Here is a 26333-nt window from a genome sequence, read left to right on the forward strand (position 1 = left end):
CTTTCCTAAGCAGCTTTTCCGGGGGGTGGCAGGCTGTTGCAGCTAAGGCCCAATAAATCAGTCACAGTTAGACTAAAGGACAAAGTGACAAGGTATGATGTATTTGGAAACTCTGGTCCTTGTCTCATAAGGCCAACGTTCAAGTTCCCCCACATCAGTAGCTTCTTTGAAAGGCAATAGTACAGGATCCTTCTCTGGAAGAGTACTCAGTGCCTCTTCAGAGACCAACAATTTAAGTGAGCTTAGCGTGGAAAGTATGATGAAAGTGAATCAATAAAATAGCAGAATTTCTAATTTAGGTGTTTTTTATTTAAACTGCAAGGTAAGGGGCTTGCTGTTAAGTCTGCCACGATTTTGACAAAGTAATCTGAGTACAGCAGACTACTTTGGAGAAATGGAAATAATTAAAAAAATAGGAAGAGCGGGATGACTAAAGAACAAAGAAGTGGGGAAAACAGAGGGTGAGCTTGTGGTGAACAAGACTGAACACAGAAAAGAGCAACAAGGAAAAAGGGAACAGCAGAGCCCAACCCATACCATCCAAGGGACGAGTGATGAGATAAGCCATTGCTCATTTTCCCTCTCTGTGTTGGTAGCCTCAGCACCTTCCCGCCACGCAGGTTCCTCAGGCACCAGCAAAGGCAGGCTGGCTGGGGAGTGCAAATTCACATGTGCTGCCTGACCAGAGAGACTCCTGCTGAACAGTATTGCTGGAAGAGTTTTCAAAAGCTTTAACTCTACATCCACCGGGAAAAGCTTTTAAATAGCCTCTTAACAAGAAATCAAGTATAAGAATTTGTGGTACAAAGTTAATATTTTTTCTGAGGCAGTATGGGAAATAATGTTACTAAGCATATTTAGCTTTCCGTTAATCATGCAATTGAGTAAGTAGTATGGAATAACTGTGCAAACCAAGGCTCCTTCCCTTGATATTGCACTATCATGAGCAAAAAATGAAAATAACTATTTCTGTTGTACAGCAAGCACTCTGAAAGATCAACAGGCCTGTCTGCATGCAGCATACTGGAAGTTATTCAGTTGTACTCCTAATACAAGAACCTTTTCCTATTTTTCCCTAGTATTCCCTTAAGTTAATATCGATGCTTTCAAGTAATTACTGTAAAAGGCTGAAGGTACAGAAAGATAAGGATATCAGAAAGAAAAATGAGATAACGCTGGGGAAGCCTTACAGAGGAAGTCCTGTCTCCAGCAGCATTGATGTGCATTCACTGGTTCTAGGACTGCGCCGTGGTGAAAGCACCAGAACAAAGAATGTTTAATAGGTCAGCCCTTCCATCTTCCCATTGACAGACATTGTGTCACATCATCTCTCATTTCTACTCCCTTCTTCCAGCTCCTGTTGTTTACATTGCACTTTGTAAAACTAGACTGCCAATTCTCCGAACAGGGACTTTTTTATAGATCTGTTTGGGTAACATAGCTACAAACACCATGTAACTCAGAGCTGGAGCTCTGCACATAGGTTAGATTTTCACACATGCTGATGAAACAGTTGATATAATGAGGCTCTGAATCTCACCCTAATCACACACCTATCATTATGAAATGTTATCTATAAAGAAGGAAGTTGTAGATATATTATTGCTAGGTGTTGTGAAGACATGTGGTAGGTCCTCAAATACTGTAAAAAAACAGGTTGACAGCAGACTTCTCACATTCTGGAGGCTGGTTGTTGTAAATTATGACCCCTCTGCCCTTCAAAGCCTAATGCACTCTTCTGATCAGATACCCTTGTTTTATTTACCTGAGCTTTCTCATGTGCTTAAAATATTCAGCACTTTTGATACACAAAATTACACCTGCCCCAAAACCAACTTTCTCCTTGTAGATCTCAGTGTGTGAGGAGGGTCAGAAGAGAAGGACAAGAGCTGAACCTAAGAGTTTTTCTGCAACTTCGTGAGTGTGAAGGGACATGGAAATATTTTGGTAAGTTTGAACTGCTTTATATATAGCTTTTCCTGATGTGAAATACACTGGTCTCAATGACAGCAAAGTCTAAAAGCAAGTTGCTGGTAACATGTGACGGAAGAACTTGCATCACATAGATAAAACTTGTGAAAAGTTTACTTGTGAAAAATTTCTTAACTATAGCCTTGCTATAATTCATACCACTGTTTGCAAGGGGGTAATAAGTCTACTTTTATGGGGCATAATCAAGGGTTTAATGCAAGCACAGCACTCCAACCACACTTTCTTCAAGAAATGTAGAAATAGGGCCCAAATGTGCAAGCGCTGCGCTGGGAAGAGAGCAGGCAGGCTTTTTGAGTGTGTACTTCACTCATAATGTTTTTAGTTTCCAAAATGATGTAGAGAAACTAGCATTCAGCTGCAGAATATCAGTGCACTAACAAAAAGAAAATGATTTAATCCCTTTCAGTGAACATCAGCAAACTTTTGCAAAGGCAGAAGTGGAAGGTTATATTCTGACTTCAGTAAGATTTTCCATGTCTTACAAGATGCTGTCACAGACAAGGAAAATTAGTTTAGGTGAAAGGAGACAAAAGCAGAGTTTATATTCGGTCAGGCTATAAATGAGTCAACATTTCACTGTTGTGAAAGAGGTAAATGCCACAAAGAATGTACAGACCACAGAATAGTACACGTAATGTGTGAGACAATCTTCCCCACTATCTAGCACCAGTAAGAGCTGGAGAGCTATATTCAGAGCTGGGAGAATTCAGGAAGACAAAAAAAAAATGCTCTGTGAAGGAGGGTGAAAACAGCCAGCACAATGTGGTCTTACAAAAAGAAGACTGATGACAGTCTTCAAATATGTGAGAGACTTTTGAAAACAGGAAATGAGTAATCTCTTCCCTATGTCCATGAAAGACATGAAAGCAGTTACAAGACCAAAACAAGACAGAAAAGAGGAAAAGATTTCTAACGATGAGAACAGAAAAGGTATGGGAGATACTGCCTGTGAAGTGGCAGAAAACCTCGCCCTAAAAGCGAAAGTGCATTGAGAAGGGGATAGATACAATTGAGCCTGCCCTGAGGTTGTACAACATGCAGCTAGCTTCCTAGGGTCTTTCCTTCCTGATCTCATGTTTCTACACTTTTCAAGCAAGATGAAATGCTGTATTGGATTCTTTTATCCTGTTCCAGAGCTGACATGAGAAGAGACAAGGGAATGATTTCTCCTTTGTCTGTCAGCCAACAGAAATAAATTGAGTGGAGCCTGCCTGGCTCGGTTTCCTCCATAGCACACGTGTTTTAGGACTGACATTCATGACCACAGGAGCACACATTGTCTTCCCTTCTGTTTGGCTGCCTGTGTACTGGAGATAGAGCTTCTCATAGAAAAGATTTTATCAACATCAGTTTATGTTTCCTTCTTCTATGACACCTGTGAGAAAGTTGCATTCAAACTCATCAGAACATAAACTGTAAACGTTGTGGCTTTTATATTAGATTACTGAATATTTCAGACAGTAAGAAACTAGTGAGCTTGCTGTAATTCATTTCATGATCTTTGACTGCAAGATGGTTACTGTGAAATGTGACTTACATAAGTAAGGTGACATAAAAACATTTTCCTATAAGCTGTCTTCACACAAGATAAATTGTCAAAAGGATAAATTTGGGTCAAGGTCAGAAATGATCTGCAAACAATATATTATCCTAAGAAACATGTGATATCCATGCACTTATCTCCTACAGGCTAGAACATAACCTGTCACTTATCTCAGTAGCTGCCCACTGTTGATTGCAGAAGCAGATTTTTTTTTCTGGTAGGGCTTCCACAGCTGAGCAGACTTAAATAGTTCTGCTTTATGTTTTTAACCAGCCTCATCATTTTAGTATTGGAATGCTCTACATCCTGCAAGAACATGCCTCGCATAATTCTTGCAGACAACTCATAACTTTAAAGACACAAATTTCCTCCAAGACTGAGACAAAAAAAAAGTACCAAGTATTTCTGCTAGCATTAGCACTTTGTGACTGCACTAGTGAAGAGCTGGCAGTCACATTCTCTCAGTCACCAAAATGTTCCTTTGTCCAAAGCCTCTCTCACATCAGCCACCAGAGCCCATAGCCCGCCGCCTACATTGGTTTCAAGAGTGTTTGGGTGTGCAGGAAGCTGCAAGAGGCTGCATGAACCATTCTGACAGCAGCCGCCTGCAGGTGCTGCTCAGATCTGAGCAGCAACAGGCGGTAGGCACAAAAGAAAAACAGAGGTGTCTGTATAACTCTTTCCATAAGTGCATGTGTGTCAGAAAAGATGGCACTTTCACTAAACATTGAGCCTCGTGTGCCCATGTTTTACAAATGATCTGTTCACATACACCAACATCAGCACTCTTGGGAAAGAGTTGAGCAACCCTTGTGGTCAAGTCTGTTGTTGATATGCAGTAACACCCACCTCATGACAGGGAGGAGCTGTCTGGTACAGGCTTAGTTTGACACCATCAGATGGTAGCTGTCTTCCACTGATTTCTTCTTCTACAGCTACATGAAAAGGATAAATAGCCCTTGTCTGAAAGAACACCTGTTTACACAAAATTACACAGGAAGTTGTGGTGAAGCCAATGATATTTGATAGATCATGTCCTACCCTGTTAGTTTCATTACAACACTGCTTCTCCTCACTGATTACCTGTCCACTATATGATGACTGTGATGGCTTCCACTGAGTGGTACTTAACAGCCTAACAATTCTGTTATTCACCCAGTTCTGCTACCCAATAAATACACTTCTGCTTTATATGCTTGTTGCATTGCATATTTATCAATCAAAATAAATTAATAGAGGAAAGCTGAAATTAAGCATACATTGATTTTTTAACAACTCCACCGCTCTTTCAAGAAATTGAGCTAGGTACAGGCAAATGTAGCACACCAGATGACATTAGACACTGTGTGTTTCAAACAACATGGTTATTCACAACATCTCATAAATCCTCACTGTAATTGTATCAACCTCCTCTTAATTATCAATCTTTTTGATAGTTCAGGTTTGCAGCTTTTACATGCTCAAGCTGGCTAATGCTGTACATTTCTTCAGTGAGCTAGTGGATGGCAACCTTGCCCATGGCAGGCAGTTGGAACTGGATGATCTTTAAGGGCCCTTCCAACTCAAGCCATTCTATGATTCTATGATTTACAGGGATCAATACCATCTGGATTTCATAAGCACAGTTAGACAAAAATGGTACTGGCTTTTCATTATTAATCTAGTTTTGATATTTCTGACAATACTGATTTCACAGTATCTCACCTTCATTCATCTTTTTGGCAACACTTAGAAAATGACTGAGATACAGGCATCTCTCTGCAGTATGTTTAATGACTGTCTTCCAGGTGGCACTACACTGGCACATACATCTTCTGGAGTTGTGTCACTGGTTTATGTCTTCAGTAAACGATCAGAAGGGTGCCTACTAATGTTTCTTGGTCCCTATTGTTCACATCTGCATTTAAGAGCACTTGTACTGTAATTTTAAAAAAGAAGAATTCTTAATGTCAGTTAAATAACATCAGTAGTGGCAGATGAACGAGCAAAACTGGCATTGTGGTTACTTGTTGCTCACCAGTTTGGAAAAGCAAATTATGGAAAGTTTATTACATAAAAGAATATGATAATCTGAATCAAATATTTCTATCTCAGATGGTACTAGTGATTCAATTGCCTCCAGGACCTGAGAAGGTTCCCTGCACTTATACCCCCACAAGAAGTAGAATGGGATGGCTTGGGTAGGAAGGGACCTTAAAGATCATCTAGTTCAAGTAAATTTTGTTGATTTTTGTATCTTCCCCTTTAACAATCATTTGACAATCATTTAACAATAAGCATTTCTTAAAAGCCACAGGCCAAACAGAACAAAGCTACATTTATGCACAGATGGCACAAGCTGCCCAGAGAAGCTGTGGTGCCTCATCCCTGGAGGTGCTCAAGGCCAGGTTGGATGGGGCCCTGGGCAGCCTGAGCTGCTGGGGGGCAGCCCTGCCCATGGCAGGGGTTGGGGCTGAGTGGGCTTTGAGCTCCCTTCCAACTCAAGCCACTTCATGACTGTAGGATGGTTTCTTCCATGGCATTGGAAGCTTAGGCTTATTAGGTATGCTCTGAGTATATGTAGCATCCCATAGCAGAAGATGCATCAAGAGCAACTAGGAACACTTTTATCCACAGGTCTGGCTGGAAGCACTGTCATCTGCTTAAGCAACAAATAATTTAATGCTTAAAGCACCTAAGATGGAGAGGACATAGAACTTTTCTTACCGGAGTTTCAAATCCTCATCATTAAATACAATGATGTGACTGCCTGTGATTGTGACACAGACCACAGCATCTGTGGCTGTGAGGGCAAGTGCAAGTAAAATCCCACTTCTACCCTCCCATGCACTGCAGTGGGGTGATCTTATGTAAAACATAAAATGGAGAAAGAGAAGATGAGCTCTTTAGTCATGGAACTTGAACTTTTGCCTGCAACAGGAGTGAGCTGGGTCCAAGCTCCTCTTACATGAGACTCACTGTCACATCCAAGTGCCCAAGGACTGGGACAGGCTTGACATCCTGGCTTGTATCAGAAACGGTGCAGCCAGCACGACCAGAGATGTTATTGTCCCTCTGCACTCGGCTCTGGTGAGGCTGCACCTCGAGTGCTGTGTTCATTTTTGGGCCCCTCACTGCAAGAAAGACATTGAGGCCCTGGAGTGTGTCCAGAGAAGGGCAGTGAAGCTGTGTGGGGTCTGGAGCACAGGTCTGATGGGGAGTGGCTGAGGGAGCTGGGATTTTTCGGTCTGGAGAAGAGGAGGCTCAGGGGAGACCTTATTGCTCTCTTTAACTACCTGAAGGGAGGTTGTAGTGAGCTGGGGATCAGCCTCTTCTCTCATGTAACTAGTGATAGGACGAGGGGGAATGGCCTCAAGTTGTGCCAGGGGAGGTTCAGGTTGGATGTTAGGAACCATTTCTTCTCTGAATGAGCGGTGAGGCAGTGGCACAGGCTGCCCAGGGAGGTGGTGGAGTCACTGTCCCTGGAGATGTTCAAGAGCCGTGTGGATGTGGCACTGATGGACGTGGTCAGTGGGCATGGTGGGGGTGGGCTGACAGCTGGACTAGGTGATCCTAATGGTCTTTTCCAACATTAATGATTATGTGAAACAACAGCCCTGCTGAACAAGGGATTGGTTTCCCTCTCTGTGACACAATGAATCTTGAGGTTCCCTGAATTTCATAAAGCAGTAGCAGACACCCTGTCTCAAGAGCCCCTTTTCGCGTGAGCTACGAGAACGGCCCTCAGCGACGTGCGTAGCCCCACAGCCCCACCCACACCCGCCGCCATTTTTACAGCCGCGGCACGCCGCATGCGCAGTCGCTAGATGCTTCCGGTAGGGGTGAGCGAGGCGCGGGGCGATGGCTGGGACAGCGGGTGCCGTGCTGCGGCTGGTGGCCGTGCTGCTCTGCCTCCTGGTCGCGGTGTCCCCGCGCTGTGCAGGTGAGTACGGTGCAGCGCGGCGGCGGGGGGCTGGAGCCGTGCCCGGGGCGAGGCGGGGGCGGCGCGGCCGTGGAGCCCCTCGCTCCGGGACTGTCCGGTTGCCGTCGCCGGGCTTTTCGGGGGGCGTCTGGGAGAGAGGTTGTCTGCCCGCGTCATGTCTGCGTGCTGCGAGTAGGTCGTGTGGCTGCGGTTGGGTGTGGGAAACGGGCTTATGGTGTCCCGTTAACTTGTTGCGAAAGCACTTCGGAGCTTGAAGTGCGAGTAGGGAACCGAGGGGAACAACGCTGCTGGATTTCAGGGTGTGATCTCATGGGCTGTAAGGTGGCAGAAGACCGCAGGCTGCTTTCTGGGGTCTGCGCTGTGCCTGTGTGGTAGAGCTGGGGCAGAAAAGCAGCTCTGGGACCTTTTCTCTTTCCCTTTCCACCCTTTTGATTTGTGCATGCATTCCGAGTTCCAACCCAGAGCTGTCAGCCCTGTGCTACCTGCAGCTGCTTCAGTTAACTCGCACAGATTGCAGAAAATAATTGACATGCCGTGCGCTGCTTCTGTGTGTAGAAGTGGTTGCTCAGTTGCAGTGGCCTGTCACCTTCTGCCCTGTCAAAACCAGCAGTTCCTCTTCTGTGCCCATCCAGAAGCCCTGGCAGTAACCCTGCTGCCTTAGAGCACCTTTCTCCACGTGGAGTCAGCTGCAGGTGGGCTGTCTTTGCTGTGTGTGGTTGTGGCTTTCTTTCTGTGTTCCGTATCCACATGTAACAGACCTGGTGCTGAAAGTCTGAAATAGAGTTTCTATGCTGGTAACCCACACATGATAAGCAGTAAGCTGTTGCTGGGCTCCTTATGGCTGCTAGCAGGCAGCATTGCAGCAGTCATGGAGTCAGACATGTAATTGTATACTTTTGCGCTGTACTTCCCTTTGTAATTCAGATAGGAGACAAAAAAAAGAAATAATTTGCGTTAGAGTGTTTCCGTTTTGAGAGGAATTATGTATTATCTCAACTTTTGGTCTGACCATTTGTTTAAGAACAATGTTTAAAGGTTCACAGCAAGTTTATAAGATAGATGCTTTTTCTAAGGCAGCAAAACCTAAATTATACATACATATTATATTAAATTATACATACACATATATATATACATATATATATATACTATGTATATATATATACATAGTTGATGTGATGAATCCCTCCATGGGCATATCTGTAAGTCGCAGCAGTGCGTTGTGAGTCTTATCATCTTCAACAAACTCTGTTTCTTCATCTGTGTCACCGCCAGCTAGAAGGTATTATTTCTTATATTCAGACAGACGATTTGTAGCAAACACTGGGGAACTGAAATATGTGGAAAACTGATGAGTGGATTTTCAGCGTCTAAAGGGAGTCTGTAAGAAAGAAAGGGACAGACTCTTTAGCGGGGTCTGTTGTGATAGGACAAGGGGAAATGATTTCAAACTAAAAGAAGGGAGACTTAGATCGGATATAAGGAAGACATTTTTTACAGTAAGAGTGGTGAGGCAGTGGAGCAGGTTGCCCAGAGAGGTGGTGGATGCCCCATCCCTGGAGACACTCAAGGTCAGGCTGGAAGGGGCTCTGAGCCCCTGATGGAGCTGTAGGTGTCCCTGCTCACTGCATGGGGTTGAGCCAGATGGCTTGTAAGGGTCCCTTCCAATGCAAACAATTCTGTGATTCTGTGATGACTTTTAAAGGGTGTTTTTTGGTTGATTTGTTCTCCTTGAGATAGGAATTTAAGTTAAACTGATTTGTACCAAGCTGGGGGTCAGCCTCTTCTCTCTTGTAACTAGTGACAGGATGAGGGGGAATGGCTTCAAGTTGCGCCAGGGGAGATTTAGGCTGGATGTTAGGAAATACTACTTTTCTGAAAGAGTGGTCAGACGCTGGAACGGGCTGCCCAGGGAGGTGGTGGAGTCACCGTCCCTGGAGATGTTCAAGAAACGTTTAGATATAGCGTTGGGAGACATGGTTTAGTGGTGGTGGTGGTGGTAGGTGGATGGTTGGACTAGGTGATCTTGTAGGTCTTTTCCAACCTAGCTAATTCTATGATTCTATGATAGTGAAGGAGCTGGAGGTATGGGGAGAGATGCATTCTTTTTGTCTTTGGCATTGAATCAACCAAAGGAAGCAGAGCCTTTGGAATAAATATTACTTTGCATGTGGGGTTTCTAGCTAAATTATGAAGCTTCTCTGAGAATTAAGTATTGCTGGGTTTACTTCTTGACTCCATGGTTGTTGTTTATTGGGATTTAGGAGATTGATTTAAGGAAACAAACACAAAACTCTGGAAGTAGGGATTATTGTGTGAAAGGATGGGCGTGGATCACCTGTGCACATCTGTGTTATTGAGAACAATGTTAAGTTGACTTGAAATACTGGAGAAAACCCAAAAAGTGCTGGGCTATTTCAGTGCTAATTAGAATGAGAAGGTTGGGTCATGTTTTCTGTAAGGCTGGACTTCATTTTTAGATCTCAGCTACAGCACTGTGATTGGTGAATTACATTCTTCCAAGAGAGTTTGTTTGGAGAGAATGCAGAAGAGAAGAATGACCATTATTCAGAAAACTAGCAAGTTTGACTTACGAGGGAAAATGAAAACAGGAGATGGAGTGAGCAGTTGAAAACGGGATAATTGAGACTTGGAACCTTCAATAAATAGTTATTTAAGCTTGTGTAAGAAATTTGATTTCCTCATGAAGGTGTTAGACTGAGTTGCCAGGGTTGTCTCTGAGGATCAGGAGAGCTTTATAAAGCAATAATGGTTTTTCGAACCAGGGCACGGAGAAAGGTGCCTAATCACATTCAGGGTATGTCTACAGTGAGTGCTATGGGGTTCTAGGTGTTTTGTTTCTCTATTTATGTTTTGCATCAGTTGAAGCCAGAAGGCCATCTGGTTCAATGTTGGTCTACAGCAGCGGCTGGCAGTGGAACAGGAAAGAAAAGAGCAGCAAATACATAGTGATACCTGCAGCTTAGTGGGACAGCAGCTTGTAGCACTGAGGTTGTGTATTTGACTCATTTCACAAATCAGGCATGAGTTGAGCATGTGCGGTCCTAAGGGAGGAAGTCCCACAGACAAAGTGCTCGATGAAGCAGCAGTTTCATTTGTTTGTTTGTGCAGAGCTGCTTGTTTTGATGCTTCTTGGCCACTGAAAGCAGCTCTTAGTGCTTGGTTGCAACAATTTTTGAGGATTAATTACAAAAGAAACAGTGTCAAGCTGGGGTCAACATTGTTCCAGCTTGCATGAGGAACTTCACAGAGAAAAGAGGCAATCAAACCTGAGGCTCATGACAATCTGCCTTCAGGCCTGTTACTAAAGCTCTTCGTTCCAAATTCACTATCCAACAATCAGAAAGGCTTGTGACAGAGTTTGGAGTGATTTGCTTCTCTTCTGGATTTGGAGAACTTACACCAGAATGGCTCCTGCCATTGGCTGTGAACTTACTTGTTCAGATAGGCCTCAAAACACAACAATTCCTGTGAGGAAGTATTGCTTGGCACTTTTTGTGATAGTCTTCAGTCCATTTGCCAAAACACTACATGCTATCCCCATGCCACATCATACCAGCCTTCACTGCCTGTGTTATGGTTGGAAAAGCTTTTGAACTCTTTCTCTTACAATAAAACAAATGGGGGCAAGGAGGGAGGAAGCTGTGTAGGTAAGCTAATGTCCTCATCCCAGTGAGCTTCCTCACCCATCCTGCTGCTTTTGGAGGAGATTATTTTGATACTTATTTTGTCCAACTGACAGTGGAAGAAGATGGTGAGCTTCTGCAAAACTATTGAACATATTTGGTGCTCTTATATTCTGCTTTTAGATAGGGTAAAAGCATTTCCTGTGGTATAGGGGCTACAAGAGAGTAGGAGACTGACACTTTAGCAGGGCCTGCTAAACAAGGGGAAAATGGTTTCAGACTAAAAGAGGGGAGATCTAGATCAAATATAAAGAAGAAGTTTTTTACCTTTAGGGTGGTGAGGCACTGGAACAGGCTGCCCAGAGAGGTGCTGAATGCCCCGTCCCTGGAGACCCTCAAGGTCAGGCTGGATGGGGCTCTGAGCACCTGATGGAGCTGTAGGTGTCCCTGTTCGTTGCAGGTGGTTGGACCAGATGGCCTTTAAAAGGCTCCTTCCAGCTCAAACAATTCTGTGATTCTATACTGCTTAGATTTATATGAAAGCAATGTGCAGGCGTGACCCCTATTGAAAAAGCAAGTTGACAGCAAATGTTCTCTTCTTTCCTCTACTGTGTTCCCTAAAAACCCCTAGAAAACCCTTCTGAAACATTCATTTTAATGATTGAACTGAAATCTATATTTCACAAAGCTTCCTGATTTTAATTTGAGCACTTTAATTTATATCTAAATTGCCTCCTGTTGGCAGTCTCCCTGTCAGAAGTTAGTTCTCCTCTCGTGGACTGCTCTTTCCCTTCACGTTTTGATCATGCTTATAGCTGTCCTCAGACTTAACTCTTGCCCTCCATATGTCATTTTCTGTGCTGTTCCTTGGGCAAAAGAAAACATAGGATGACTTTAAGTGAGGTAGAAGCCCTGCTGTGTGAGGAAACCTCACTGAATGGGATTTACGTTCAAGGCGATGCATTGACTTTGTGGCAGTAGTGTGTGGCACAAAGTCTGACACGCTGTCTGTTCCACAGCTGTGAAATGAGAGCATTAGGTCAATCCCGAGCAGTTTGCAGCTGAGATCCAGATGTTGGATCCAACCAATAAAATGTGGCATAAATGCATTCAGATTGCTTATAATCGCCCATGGCAGTTAACTACGGGTGCTGAATGTTACAACAGTATGCGCTTTTAAAGGGGAGGTAGGGGGATATTTATTTCACAATCGCTCTTATTAACACAAGTAGTTTCTCCTTCAATTATGTCAAAATTAGTTATCCCAATCCTTATATAGCTTGATATTACTTTTTCTATAGGAGAGACTAATCTGAAGAGTCCTCAGGATATTCAGGTTTATGCTGTAAATACAAATTTCACTCTGAGGTGGAACTACACTGGGGATGGTACCAATGTGACATTTTCAGCTCAATACCGGTGGTAAGTAGTAGCTTCATTCTGAGCCAGAGATATCAGACCCTTATTTGTGTAGAAGAGCAAATTGGTTTGCTGATTGATTTATTCTTCTCGGTGCTGCCACGTAAAGCTTCTAGGAAGATATTTCTTGATGTAGAATCCTGGAGTTGTCTTTCATATTTCTGGTTTATGTGTAAAGTTAGATTGTTACTGATAGGGATGTGTTATAAATACAGAGCACACTTAGTAGTAATTCTCGATACTGGGCAATAAAGTGGTACACTTGGAAATGGAGTTTTTAAATTTATTGATTCTTCTTTGTTTTCTGGGCTTGTTTGCTTTTTTGAGCTAGGCTGTGTCAACACACACAAACTAAATTTGTGAGAGGATATAATTCTGGAGTGTGACAGTTCTTTGTTGCTGTTCTCAGACACTGTGTTCACACATTGAATAAACCAAGTGTTTAACTACCAGTCTACAAAGACTGATACCCTTGGGTAAAAAGGTTAAATTAATGAAGTGATAGATTAAAGTAATGAATTAAATGGTGATATCAACTCGAGGCTGAGGAAGTAGGTATCACTAGCACCAGTGTAGTTGATGTTAAATGCTAGGCAAACTAACACTTCCTAGCATTTAGAAGAAAGTGAAGAAAACTAAGGATTTAGATTGCTTTGGTTTTTATTTTCTGGTTATTCTCTTTTCGCAGCTTTGATGATCTTCAGACAAATAAACCAGAATGGAGGGAATTATCTGGTTGTCAAAATGTCAGTCACACGGAATGTGACTTTTCTTCAGCACTGACTGCATACTATGATATGCATCAGTTGCGCGTAAGGGCTGAAAGAAGGGAAGACAAGTCTCCGTGGTCTGATGTTTTTGAAATGATTCCATATGAAATAGGTATGAGCTCCTTACATGCTGCAACATTTCTAGTTAGATGTCCTTCTGCACTTTATTGTGGCTTTTATGTGGTTTCTATTGCTTACAACAGCATGAACTAGTGACTTTCTCAGCCTTAAAGATTTCTGGAAAGGGAAAAATACTGATGGTGATGCTGTTCTTCTGACCGATCTTGCTGTCACTCTGTCTTTCTAGATTCCATAAAGCCTCCCTGAAATGGACTTTCCTGGAGGTCTTCTGCTGACCTTTTGACTTTTCTTTATAGAATAGTGAGGGAAGGCTTCTGTGCAATACTACTGGATTGATTTGTTTGAGCTGTTGCTTGCCTTGCTTATTTTAAAATACTGTCCTGCTTTTTCATTCCTTTCTGGAAAACGTTCATTAGTAATACTGCATTTGAATTTCATTGTTTTCAGAACCAGGCAACATTGTCGTATTTTTTTTAGATTAGATTTCTGTGAGTTACTGCCTGAGAATTAAAACTAAGATCCTCTGGGCAATTCTTGTAGTTTTGTTACAGCCTCGAAAGAGTTGAAAGTAAGATACTAAATCACAGTAGCTGCATATTATTAATGTAACTTAAATTTTGGCTTGTTTTCCTTTAAACGTTCATCACGCTCGACTTTTTCATATTTGCAGCTGAGATTGGTCCTCCTGAAATAGCGCTGCAGTCCATAAATGGAGCCATTAAAATTAAGGTTTCTCCTCCAGAAGCAAATCAGGACCGAAAAATGTGGCTAAATCCTCTGCGTTTTAAATATAATGTAGTTATCTGGGAAAATTCATCAAATGTAGGGGAGGTATGATTACATTCTGATTTTTTTTTTTTGACCTTAACTGCTGGAGCTTTACTGTAGTTGCTTAATGCTCTAAATTTGAATTGTTTAATTATGTAGCTTGTTTGTTTATGCAAGTGTATAACTGTTGCTATGTGGCTGAAAAGTTGTTTTTTTAATTTGCTGTTTGTTTGTTTTTCTAGAGGACTGTGTTAGATATCTTATGAGAAGTGGTGTATTTCTCTTAAATCCCAGAGCCAGTTTTTAGTGCATGAGAAGTGAAGTGAAACCATCTCACATGAGCTGGAGCAGGAGCCACTGTCATCCAGCAGGAACAGGGAAAGGGAAGAAAGTTCAAGGCAATGGGAAGACATATTTACTGCAGGATACAGACAAGGGAGGGGAAAGGGCGAGATAAGAGGCTAAACTGATCTTCCAGAGACCTTATAACTGCAGTACTAGCTGTGTGTCTGACAAGTCGGGTCGGCCAAGTAGGGAGAGGAGGAAATGTTTGTTCAATGAATTGAGGAATTCAGGTGCACTGTTTATATTCAGAATATGTCTGACTGTGCAGTAAGTTATGTTTCCACACAGAGCTGTGCTGTGATCCTAAAGCTGAAGTTTCAAAATGAAATGTAGTTTCATGTTTAAAGGAGCAAAGTTAGAAACTTCCTATCGGCGGTGATTCAGCTACGCTCATTCTCCTTTGTTCCCTGCTTTAGCACTGCTAGGGAAAGCTGGGGAGGGGCTTTTTGTAAGGGCAGGTAGCGAAAGGACAATGGGAAATGGTTTTAAACTGGAATAAACTGGAAGAGGGTAGATTTAGACTAGATATGAGGAAGAAATTCTTTACTGTGAGGGTGGTGAGACACTGGAACAGGCTGCCCGGAGAGGTTGTGGATGCCCCCTCCCTGGAAGCATTCAAGGCCAGGCTGGATGGGGCTTTGAGCAACCTGGTCTAGAGGGAGGTATCCCTGCCTACAGCAGGGGGTTGGAACTAGGTGATCTTAAACATCCCTTCCAACTCAAACCATTCTATGATTCTGTGATATTATGTAAACAGGGGGAAAAAAGATACTTAAAAAGACAACAACAACAACAAAACAGCTCATCTGGAAGAGCAGTTATCTTCACATGCTCTTCACAATTCTCTCTTACAGGTCAGAAATCAAAATATTTTACCTATTGATGTAATAGATGGTCTTGCGCCAGAGACCACCTATTGTTTGAAAGTTCAAGCAACTGTTCCTCTGGACTACCAAGAAGGCCTATTCAGTCCAATTCATTGCATAAAAACCACCCGTAAAGGTAAAGCATTAAATCATCTTACTTTAATTACTCAAATTTAAACTGCTGGAAAGTAGATTAGTACTTCCATGCATTTCTGTTGCTTTTAGAACTAGTTCCTACTTACTTTGGTTGAGCAGCAATCATCACGGTTATTTAGAATTTTCTATTTTAAATCAATACAAAATGTTGCCTGTTGGTATTAGAGGTTTTTATAGTACACAGAGGTTTTCACTTGGAGGCAAATTCTGTCCGTTATTTGGATTGTAAAAACTACTTTCTCTGTATTGGAAAACTAGGTATTTTTTGGATTTGTGACTTTGAATCAAGAGGAAAGGGAAGTGTGTGTTGACAAAATAAAATACTTTTGTCTGTTTGGCAGTAAATTAAAGCATATAAAGTCGAGCCAGGCTTACAAAAATGTCTTTTATGCGAGCCTTTTGGACTTTATTCTTGCAGATCCTGGAGAAGTGCTTTGTGCAGCTTGTTTTGCAAGTCTACTTTTACATTTTTTTTGTGTGCTGTTCAAGTGTCTTTAAGTATTCCTAAATGATTATTTCAGGAAAAATTACAGTGTGGGAATGTAGAAGGTTAAACACTAGATTGAGTGGATGGTACCTCAAAACTACGTTGTGTTTATTTGTGTATATTTTACATAGTTTTCTAGCCAAGTCATTGCTGGACCAGTTTACTTCTATGATTTTCCATGCATCTGTCCTTAATTTTAACTGTAGTGAATTTAACTAAAGCTTTTATTGCTGAAGGCTTGCATTCTGTTGTATATACAGCATATCAATTTGCCCTCTTTATAATTAAAACACAATTTTGATTTTTTTTCGCTATTCTGTAAAGTTCCTGAATGTGTGCCATGACCATTTGTGTGAGAAATTGTTGTGTGTAACATAAATCTTATTACTACCCAGTAACTTCTGCTTTTTATTTTGAGCAGTAAATGACCTTCTTTGCCCAACAAATGTGAGAGTTTTTGCTTTGAACATGAAGTTTTATCTGCTTTGGAATAATCACTATAAAGAACATGTGAACTATACCGTACAGTATCTCATGTGAGTTAAGCAATTTCCTTATCTCTGTATAAACCTGTAGAGTAGTTCTAAATGTCATACACTGTCTTTTACAAATGCTTGCTAGAAGTTAAATACTTCGTAAACATAGTTTAACATATTCTGTGAAACATTGGGTACATTCAGTGGCTTTTAAAAAGATTGCATGTAACATATTGTAGAACTTCTGAATGCTAGACTTGTCTTAGGAGTGCTGAATACTTGATGAAATTGACTTCTCTATATATTCTAAGTAGCATTTTTTACAAGATACGAAGTTTGCATTCCCTTGTATCTTTTTAAATATGAAGGAACTAGATGACTAGAAGTCATGAGCAAAATGCTGTTATTCAAGGTTTCAATTGTCAACATATTTGATTACTTCTGGTCAGATCTCCAACATTTGAAAAAAAGATGTCACGTCTATATGCTTGCATTTTAATGTCTAGTCGTATGTAGAACAAATACCGTAACCGGCATCAAAATGGTGGGAGAGAGCTCATAAAGAGCAGCATTATTTTGGAATTCCTTTGAAGTGACATAACGAGTTCTATGAAGTTATTTTTGAAAAATCTGAATTTGAATTGTAAAAACATTAAGAGCAGATATGTAATTTTTCTAGTGAGGATTGAGTAAGGCACTCGTTTGTACTTCCAGATTTAATTGACTTCATTGTTCCAGTTATAAATAGAAAAATAGTTTTCTTGATTTTTTTTTAAGATAAAGTCTTAAAATTTTCTTATTTAGAATACTACATAGCACATGTGAATGTTTTTGTTTGTTTGTTAAAATTTGTCAGCCCAACATCATAAAAAACATTAAAATATCTCTTGCAGTGGGTTCCTAAAGAGCCTGTATGATGATTACTCCTCAAAGTGGCAAAATGTACGTGGATGTGAAGGCATCACTAACATGAAATGCAATTTGTCATCTGTCATCAACCCTACTTCAGCATTTCATTATTTCCGTGTGCAGGCCATGAATGAATACAATAAATCATGTTTCTCTAAAGACGTAAAAGTAGATCCTCTGGTAACAAGTAAGGAGATATTCTTTCTTAAATTTTTTTTCATTTCTCAGCCAACTTTTTTTTTTTTGTTTAATGCTTTGTGGGTTGCTCTGAATGTAATGCCTCCTATTTAATTCCATGGAAACTACCACAGATTAAAAAGACAAGAGTAACGCTATCTGATAGAGCAAATTCTCAGCTACAAAACAATATTTTTCAACATAGTCACCACTGTTAGCTATATGTTTCTATTAGTGATGAACAAGAGCCTGCATGCTGTGTTTGTAAACATCTGCAGCAGTGGAGGTGGCTAATGTGACCCACTGTTTCACAGCTGCTATGATGGTATCGTTGCTAGGAAAATGTTGCCCATGCGGTCCATCCTTCAGTGGCCTGAAGAGATAAAGTTGCCCAGGGCTTTATCCAGCCTCACCTTGAAAGTCTCCAGGGATTGGGCATCGACCACATCTCTGGGCAACCTGTTCCAGTGCCTCACCTCCCTCACTGTAAAAGATCTTTTCCTTATATCCAACCTAAATCTACTCTCTTTGAGCTTGAAGCCATTTTCCCTTGTCCCATCACCACAGGCCCTGCTAAAGAGTCTGTCCCCTTCTTTCCTGTAGCTCCCCTATAGATAGTGATGATGGATGAGCTGATTGAGACACGCTTCACTTTGTAGTGTGACAGCTGTGTATGGCCATCCAGAACGTGGCTTGTCTTTATGTTGCCGCTGCTGAAACGCACCACCAACCGCCTCACTGTGCTCACATCCACTCTTTGGTTTCCAAAAGCATTTAGCAAATGTCAGTGAATGTCAGTGGGTGCCTTTTTTTTCCACATGGAGGAATTTGGTGACACACCTTTGCTTCATACGCCCTTCCGTGTCAGACACCATTGTGTCAGGCTGCCCCTCTGCTGCCGTCTGTCACACAGCAACAAAATGTAATGGGATATGGGTGGGAAGGTTCGGCCTCTACTGTCAAACCACCAACATCCGCCTCTGATGTCTTGGGCCAACATAATAAAATAGGAAGCATTACTTTCGGAGCTGCACTTGTATATACAGATACATGCAGATACATACAGGTAAAGCTACTAGTCAACTCAGGATTTTAAATAAGCATTTTTAAAAATTTTCATAGATTTAAATGGCAGTATTTTATTCAGTATTGTTATTCCTACTCTGTCTTATTTTTAATCATTCTATTTTTTTTTTTAATGTTTGAAGATGAAATTGGCCCTCCTGATGTAAAGGTGGACATCAGTGATGTTTTGCTCCATATCCAGATTTCTTCTCCAGGAGGAGCTGAGAGTGAAAACATGAGGGACTTTTACGATTTATCTTACCAGATTCTGTATTGGAAGAATTCATCAGATAATGAGGTATGAAGTAATCAAGTACTTAAAACAGTATATGAAATTTGCTATGACATAAATACTACATTGAAGTTCTCCTGAAGAAACTTATTTTCAGAAGAGCCACATACATGGTGCGTCAGTCATGCTGCCAGTTTGTTTGCCTGTTTTTTTGAAATATTATTTTAAAAAGTCTAGCATCACAACTTGAGGACGTATTGATCTTTTTTCATTCAGATAGCCCTGTAATGATTTTGTAGAACTGCACTCTGAGTTTCGTAAAGCTGCCAAATGGCTTGCTTTTGAATAGAGGTTTCTTTCTTACAGTCTCTCTGTAAGACTGTTTTCCTAATGGAGATTCCTGCCCCTCAAATACTTATTTCTGTATTTGCAGTTTTATACCTACATGTACTGTAAAAATAATGAAGTCTTTAATGTTTCCAGTTCATGTTTTAATAACATCTCTCCATAGTCTTTAAATGCTTCCTAGAGCAAAATACTTTTATCATAATCAGCAAATGTGTATATGTAAACTTGTGGAAGAAGGAAAATGGCTACTGGAAGGAGTTTCATTTTGCATGGAGTACATCAGTTTTGAATTATAAAACTTTGGTATGGTGAAGATGGTATGTTCTTGACAATGAATGTTTTCTGCATGTGCTTGCTTTAGAGTTATGTGGTTCTTCTGTTTTATTCAATCCAAGTGCAGAATGGTGTCCAGTTACTTACAGAATTACTTCTTCAGCAGAGGCTGAAACTCTTGGTTGGTTGAGTGATACTTGTAATGTTTATGTGCACCTTACTTTTCTTTTTCAGCAGGAAGTGAAAATGAAAGAAACAAAACAGACAATAGCGACAATCTCTGATCTAACTCCCTCGACTTTGTACTGCGTGAAAGTACAAGCACTCTCAAAAGCTTACAATAAAAGCAGTGATTTCAGCAAAGAGGAATGCATCGGAACACCTGGAGGTAGGATGAACCTGGGACTTGTTACACCTGTGGAATCGAAACTGTTAACACTTCATAGGCCTTTGCAGTCCTCACTAGTTAGGAAGTATTTACAGCATGACATAACAGCCTTACCAAGTCAGTACCCATGTGGGCAGAGGTCATATCAGCAGTCTGTCACTGCTGCTGTGTTCTGTCATGTTGCTGTACTGATACAGCTTCTGTTCTGACCTGAATAGAACTGCATTGTGGTTATTCCACAATACACCAGAGTTTAGAAATTGTCTCAGAATAGTCACTGTAATGATTATGAATTAAACTTAGTTCCAACTTGTTGGTAGCACACTTCAATTTCCATTACTTCCTAAATATAGTTAGGAGGGTGCAGGGAATCGCTAGGTACTACGTTTTCAAGAATATTTTATTCTTAAGTTCCCTTAATTATATTGTGAATTAACTAAATTTTAAAAAACCTCCTATTTCTAAAGTGTGAGGGGACACCTTAGGGGAGAAATTATAGATGAAGACACTTGGACTCATTACGGACACATTTGCGCTTTCTGTGCAAAATGAGAATTGGTTTGAGGATGGATTATAATCAGTGTCAGGGCGTGTTAACCTGTTGAATTTAATTTGGCTGGTTATCTTAGAGCAAGAGCTTTTAATGCTAGAAAAAGTTAAAAAATTACCCAAACTGACTTAAGGCTAAGAAAATTTAATAATCGTACTATTACTTCCTCACATAATAAGCTTCTGTGACTTATTGATATATGTAGCCCTCACTTCTTGTCTTTATAAAGCCTAGAAATAGTTATGTTACCTTTTTTTAGTTTCATAAGAGAAATTCTTTAACTATTTTCCTGGTTAAAGATTAGGTTTCCCCATATCACCCTGTTATACTTAACCTATTCAAGACCAAGCAGTACATGCCAGCCTCCATATTGAGATAGAAAGTCACACAGATGGCGCCCTGTACTTCCCAAACATTTTATATCGCAGTGTGGAATGCTTTTGTTCTTTGATCATCTGTACTAACTGGAAATAGAGATTAAAAAGGCCTGATTGTCTCTTCTAGGTTATTTGTAAAGCATCTCCTGTTATTTTAGTGTGTTCAATCTCCCTTCGGTTGGTTTGTTTGATAGAGCCAGAGAGTATGTTGCAAAGTAGAATAGAGGAGGTAAAAAGGAAGCTTGAAAAACTCTTGATCATTGAACACCTTATGACTATTCAGTTGAAGGGTTTCTTTGATGACAATATTTTGCTGTCAAAAGCTGGGTTCAGCTTTTGATTTAAGTCTTAGAACTGAGCCTTGCCTGTTAGAAGCCTTTCTATGGTTCTTGAGTTGAAACAGGAATACAGGATCGTCTTTGAGCACTGAAGTGAAATTCATCTCATCTTTCTATACTTGAAGAGGTTTCTACACTGACAGTGTAAAAAGTTGAGCTGGTGTCTAGATTACCAGTGTAGGAAATAGTTGGAACATCCTTGGGATTGATTTATTCCTAGATACTCATCTAAAAAGAATAGATAAGTTACTTGCTAGAAGATCTGTTTTCTCCCTATTGACTGGGCTGTGGTCATCTGAAGCTTAGAATTGGAGTTCTTTTCCTGTCAAAGAAACTCATTTGTGCTCCCAGAGGTCCTTCAAATCTGGCCAGTCTAATCATTTCCTGGCAAAAAACCATCAGCCAACTTCACTGTTTTAACTGCCCGTTCTCCTTCCGTAACCCAAAATTTCTGTAATGTGGAAATTTTTACTCCTGTATTTCCATTAGTTTCATATGATATTGCTTGGGGCTAGAGCCAGCAGAGGAACAGATTTACATACATCACGTGCTTCGTGATAACTGTGTGCAGCCTTTCTGTCCTGCTGTCAAGTAGTGAGGGAATCATTGGATCTTGGTTCTGATCCTGTATGCAGATGCCTGTGTTCTCTTATTTGATAAATCTCACGTGATGTGATTTTAATAAAATTACTTGAAGTATTAGAATGACATCATTTTCATAATGATCATCGTGCCTGGCTATAGCGGTGTAGGAATGTGAAATTTTATGATAAGCACTGTGGCAGATTTGAAGAATGCCTGTTTTAATCTTGGTAGTTCATAAATACCTTGACTAAATATTTGGCTGTTGTTTTTTTTTTTTGCCTCTTTAGATAAAAGCTTACCTCTGATCGTTTTAGCAACATTTGTAGCTGCCCTGATTGTTGTCTTGATTGTGGCATCACTGGTTATTTTTTTCATGTATCAAGCCTATAATAAAATCAAATACATGTTCTTTCCATCATGCCAGACTCCTCTGAACATAGAGGTAAGATGAAATTTATTTTTCTTTTTCATTAAGCAGAAGTACTTTTAGAAAAATGAGAAGCAAATATTATGGAAAAAAAAAGAGTGATTCTGTTATCTTGTAGTCTTAATGATTAATTGTACGCTTTTTAACAAAATGCAGGAATGTCCAAGGGAAAAATTGGGTAGTATCCATTTTTAGAATTCCACATAACACAGAATGGGTACTGTATCTTACTCACTTCCTTTCATTTACCAGCTTGGCATTATTTTTTTGCTGCATAGAATTTGATTGTTATTGCTTCTAGTTTGTTTCTCCCTTGTTGCATTACACCTCACTAGTTTCTCCAAAGGTTTCTTTGGAAGGAAATCGTGAGTATCTTGGAGAGGGGAATTGACTGAGAGCACCTCTGCAACGAAGGACTTGGGGATAATGGTGGTGGATATAAGCTCGTGGTATGCGTTTGCTGCCCAGAAAGCCTGTCTTATCCTGGACTGCCTCAAAAGAGGCCTACTTGGCAGGTCGAGGGAGGTGATAGCCTCGTGAGTAGAAAAGGAGGCGCTACCTGCAGTACTGCATTCAAGCGTGGGGCTCCCAATGCAAGAGGGCCATGGATCTGTTGGAGCACCTCTAGAGGAGGGCCACAAAGATGGTCAGAGGGCTGGAGCACCTCTCCTATGAAGAAATGCTGAGAGCTGGGGTTGTTTAGCATAGAGAAGGCTCTGAATTTGTGACCTATTGTATAAGCTCACTTTATGCTTTTTATTTTCTGTTATTATTATTATTTTTTTTTACACTGGGGCCTGTAGTGGTAGAATGGGGACAGTTCTTTTAAACTGAAAGGGGATAAATTCGCATTGGATATGAGGAGAAATTTTTGTGATGAGCGTGGTGATGCACTGGAACAGTGTGCCCAGGGAAGTTGTGGATGCCTCCATGGAAGCATTCAAAATCAGGTTGGCTGGGACTTCGAGCAACTTCTTACAGTCCTTGCCTGCAGAGGGGGTGGAACTAGATAATCTTCAAAAATCCAACCAAAACTATTTTGTGATTCTATGAATAGGAGTTGATAGACCATTTTCTGGCTCTATCATTATTAGAATTAGAGCGAATTGAATGGTTTTATTAACAGCCAGGTTCAAAACAAAAGCGTCTTCAAGCAGGGGGACCTACAGATCTCTTGGCCGTAAGACTTTATGGATACAAGAGAGGTTATTTGGATCAAGGACATGTTCATGGAAAAGAACTGCATGAAACATTACTAAAATAAACAGAAACCGTATCTGTCTCAGGAAGCTGGCAAGAGTTGGACGCTGGGAGTGTTCTTCCAGCTTTGTGTATTCTGTGAAAGTCATATTACATTTCTGAGGCATCTTCCGTGTGTTTGTATCATCTGAGAGGCTGTGTGATCAAAGAACTGCCATTATTGGCTGTCCTTTAAAACTCAAAGGAGATAAAATTGCAAGTCCAATCTTTGGAGGAAATTTTGATGTAGCAAATGTCTGTCATCTCTTGACATAATGACCTTATGGTTCACGTCTCAAAAAGGGTGACTGTGCAGTTTCCTTGGCATAGTACTTAGTAGTGATCTCATTCTAGAATAACCAGAGCCTCACATAAATGTGGGTACATTTTGGAATGTGGGTATATCATAGAATCGTGATTTTATGTTTTGAAGCATATCCAGAACTAGTCCTCACGCAGCTTTCTTCAGTGTTTCTCAGATCATTGACTTTAGTGGTGTGTGTGGCCTTCCTAACCTATCTCCTTCTCGATGAGACTCTTATGATATGTAGTGTACAGAGCTTTCTGAATACAGCTGTAATTTAACACAAATCTCATAGTTTACAAGGGCTAATCTGAACTTAATTTGTAAGGCAGCATTTTAGCTCTTTTGTTCAGTAGAATATTGATAACATAATTGATACTGTGTATATTTAACTGAGAATTTATTTACCTCATGGGTTTGATGTAAACAGCCACTTCAGAGAATAGATTTGAAGCATGTAGAACAGCAAGCAGCACTCTTGAGAGCTATATAAGACTTGGTGTCATGCTGTAGCAGCTTGCTTCATTCATTCCTTTTATTTCTTGAGTGGTCTCTAGGCTATAATCAATGAAGTATTGTGATTATATAGGTGATTGACAGCTGCAAACATAGAAGAAGAGTTGAGGTTAAATTGCTAGAGTAACGTATGAACGCAGCTAAACTTCACAACTTTTCATTCCTGAGCTTAAGAGAGTAGGTTGCATGTTATAGGTAGAAAAATTCATGATACCATTGAATACAATGAACTGGAGTTGTATGGCTGTCGTGTTGAGTGGAGTTATTATTTAGGTGTTATATATGAATGTTCATCTTTCTTTGTGCTTCTGTTTTTGCAGGGCTTTGGAGGACAGCTCTTTAGCAGTCCATATGTACCTGCTGCAGAAGAACCAGTAGAAATTTGTTACATAATTGAGAATAGCATCACAGAAGTAAATCAAATTGATCTTAAAGATGACAGACATTCTAAAGAGAGCAGTCGAGATTCGGGAAATTATTCTTCCGATAATATCTCTGAGAGCAAAGGGTCAGAAGAAATACTAGAAGAGGACCTGCTATAACTTTTATGAAAATAAAAGTTAAAAATGGGACTTGTAGTATAATAAACACTTGAACTTTTTTTTATTATGACATAAGTCTCGGGCTAATGAAGACTGTATGACTTTGGAATCCTCGTTCCGAAGTTTCCAGATCTGCACTTTGTTAGTGGAAAATTACATACCTGCTCTGCTGCAAGCTGACTGAAGTTAAAGCACACTGGAGCTGTGGTAGCTTACACCATTTTGTCTGAATAGTCATCTGATGATAAAAGGAGTACTATCTGAATACGGAGAAGAGATCTGTATGCTTCATATACTTGAATCCGATAACCTTGGTGAAAGCCTACTGTGTTGTCCAAGAAGGGTTTCTTTCTTACAGGCTTATTTTGAGTGCCAGTGTGTACTCTGACAGAGTCCTTAGATTATGTTTACACAGGCAGAAGAAAATTGATGCCAGGTACCATTTCAAGTACTTCTCTGGCATCTTCCAGTGCCCTCAGGGATAGTGTTTTTTGAGTCAGCAGATCAGAGCAAAGTATGCAATGAAGACAGCAGCCTCAATGAGGCAACTCCTCCCAGCATCCTCGTAAAATTCCTTACGGCCGTGGCTGCCAGGTGCTCCCGATGCCCACTTCCATGTGTGTCAAGCTGTGTGTTGGGGTGCTCTTCTCCCACAGCACGAAGTAATGTTGGCACATACCAGGCGGGAAGAAGGCAGGAAGGAGGCTTACTCCACTGTGGACAAAAGTTTCACAGTGGAAGTGCTTTGTAAATAGAGGTATGGTGAAATTGTATTGTGCTGCATTTAGAATGGCAGCCAATGAATACATAAAATAATGGAATAATACTTTGAAAAATACTTTAAAAATTACTTTGATGATACAGTGTATTAAGAGGAATATCCTGTTCTTTTTTTCCCTCTCTCATGACTACGCAACTGGAAGTTTAGAGCTCTTGTAATTGAATGGGATTTGCAAATGTGAAATTTCATTCTGTGTTTAGAAGTATCCAAGTTGTATTTAGAAAATGCCTTTTAACAGCACAGCAAGGACACTGTCCTTCAAAGCTTTTCCAGCTCAGCCTCGTCTTGCCAACAGCCAGCTCTTTGTACAATTGTAAAGATGCTGCAGTTGTATTTGTTTGCATACCACTCTCTTCTTTCAAAGTATTTTTTAATAGATTATTTTTAATGACAGAATTGACTTAGAATAAACTAGGTTTGAGTTACATGTGGGCCATTGTGTATTACAGCAAGCAACTGCTGGTGTTTAAGTATTTCTGTTTTTTTTATTTCAAAAATGTGATCTAATTTTATACATTTTGTGTTCCAGTGTTCATTGAAGAACTTAATAAATTTTGCACATTTACTTCTTTAACCCTTTCTCGGTTTGATCTGTTTCCAAAATCGTGGCATTGAAGCTGTAGCACATACTTGGAAATTCCCATGATTCTCTGTTATTGTCCTTCCTGGAAAACACTGCCTGAAGAACACATAAACTTAATTAGAGCTTACGTGGGAACGTCACATCATTTAGGCAATCAGAGCTCAAACTGACAAATGGGAATGTCAGCATCCCACCCGTAGCGGCCTTTGGTAAGAAGCTTCGCTCTG

General features: G+C 40.6%; 1 protein-coding gene across 2 annotated transcripts; it reads left to right on the forward strand.

Annotated features, from left to right (window-relative positions):
• IFNAR1 (interferon alpha and beta receptor subunit 1) lies at nt 7312-26097 on the forward strand. 2 transcript variants are annotated; one of them, XM_021404554.1, is made up of 11 exons: nt 7312-7457; nt 12406-12526; nt 13212-13405; nt 14045-14205; nt 15342-15489; nt 16418-16532; nt 17366-17568; nt 18767-18921; nt 19711-19864; nt 22002-22156; nt 24521-26097. In XM_021404554.1, exons 1-11 carry the CDS (start codon nt 7376-7378, stop codon nt 24740-24742), a joined length of 1710 nt encoding a protein of 569 aa, XP_021260229.1. In that variant the 5' UTR covers nt 7312-7375; the 3' UTR covers nt 24743-26097. The 2 variants fall into 2 exon arrangements, with proteins under 2 accessions (XP_021260229.1, XP_021260239.1); XM_021404564.1 differs by having other exon boundaries at nt 19714-19864.

The sequence above is a fragment of the Numida meleagris genome, chromosome 1 (genome assembly GCF_002078875.1).
Source record: "Numida meleagris isolate 19003 breed g44 Domestic line chromosome 1, NumMel1.0, whole genome shotgun sequence".
Classification (NCBI taxonomy): domain Eukaryota; kingdom Metazoa; phylum Chordata; class Aves; order Galliformes; family Numididae; genus Numida; species Numida meleagris.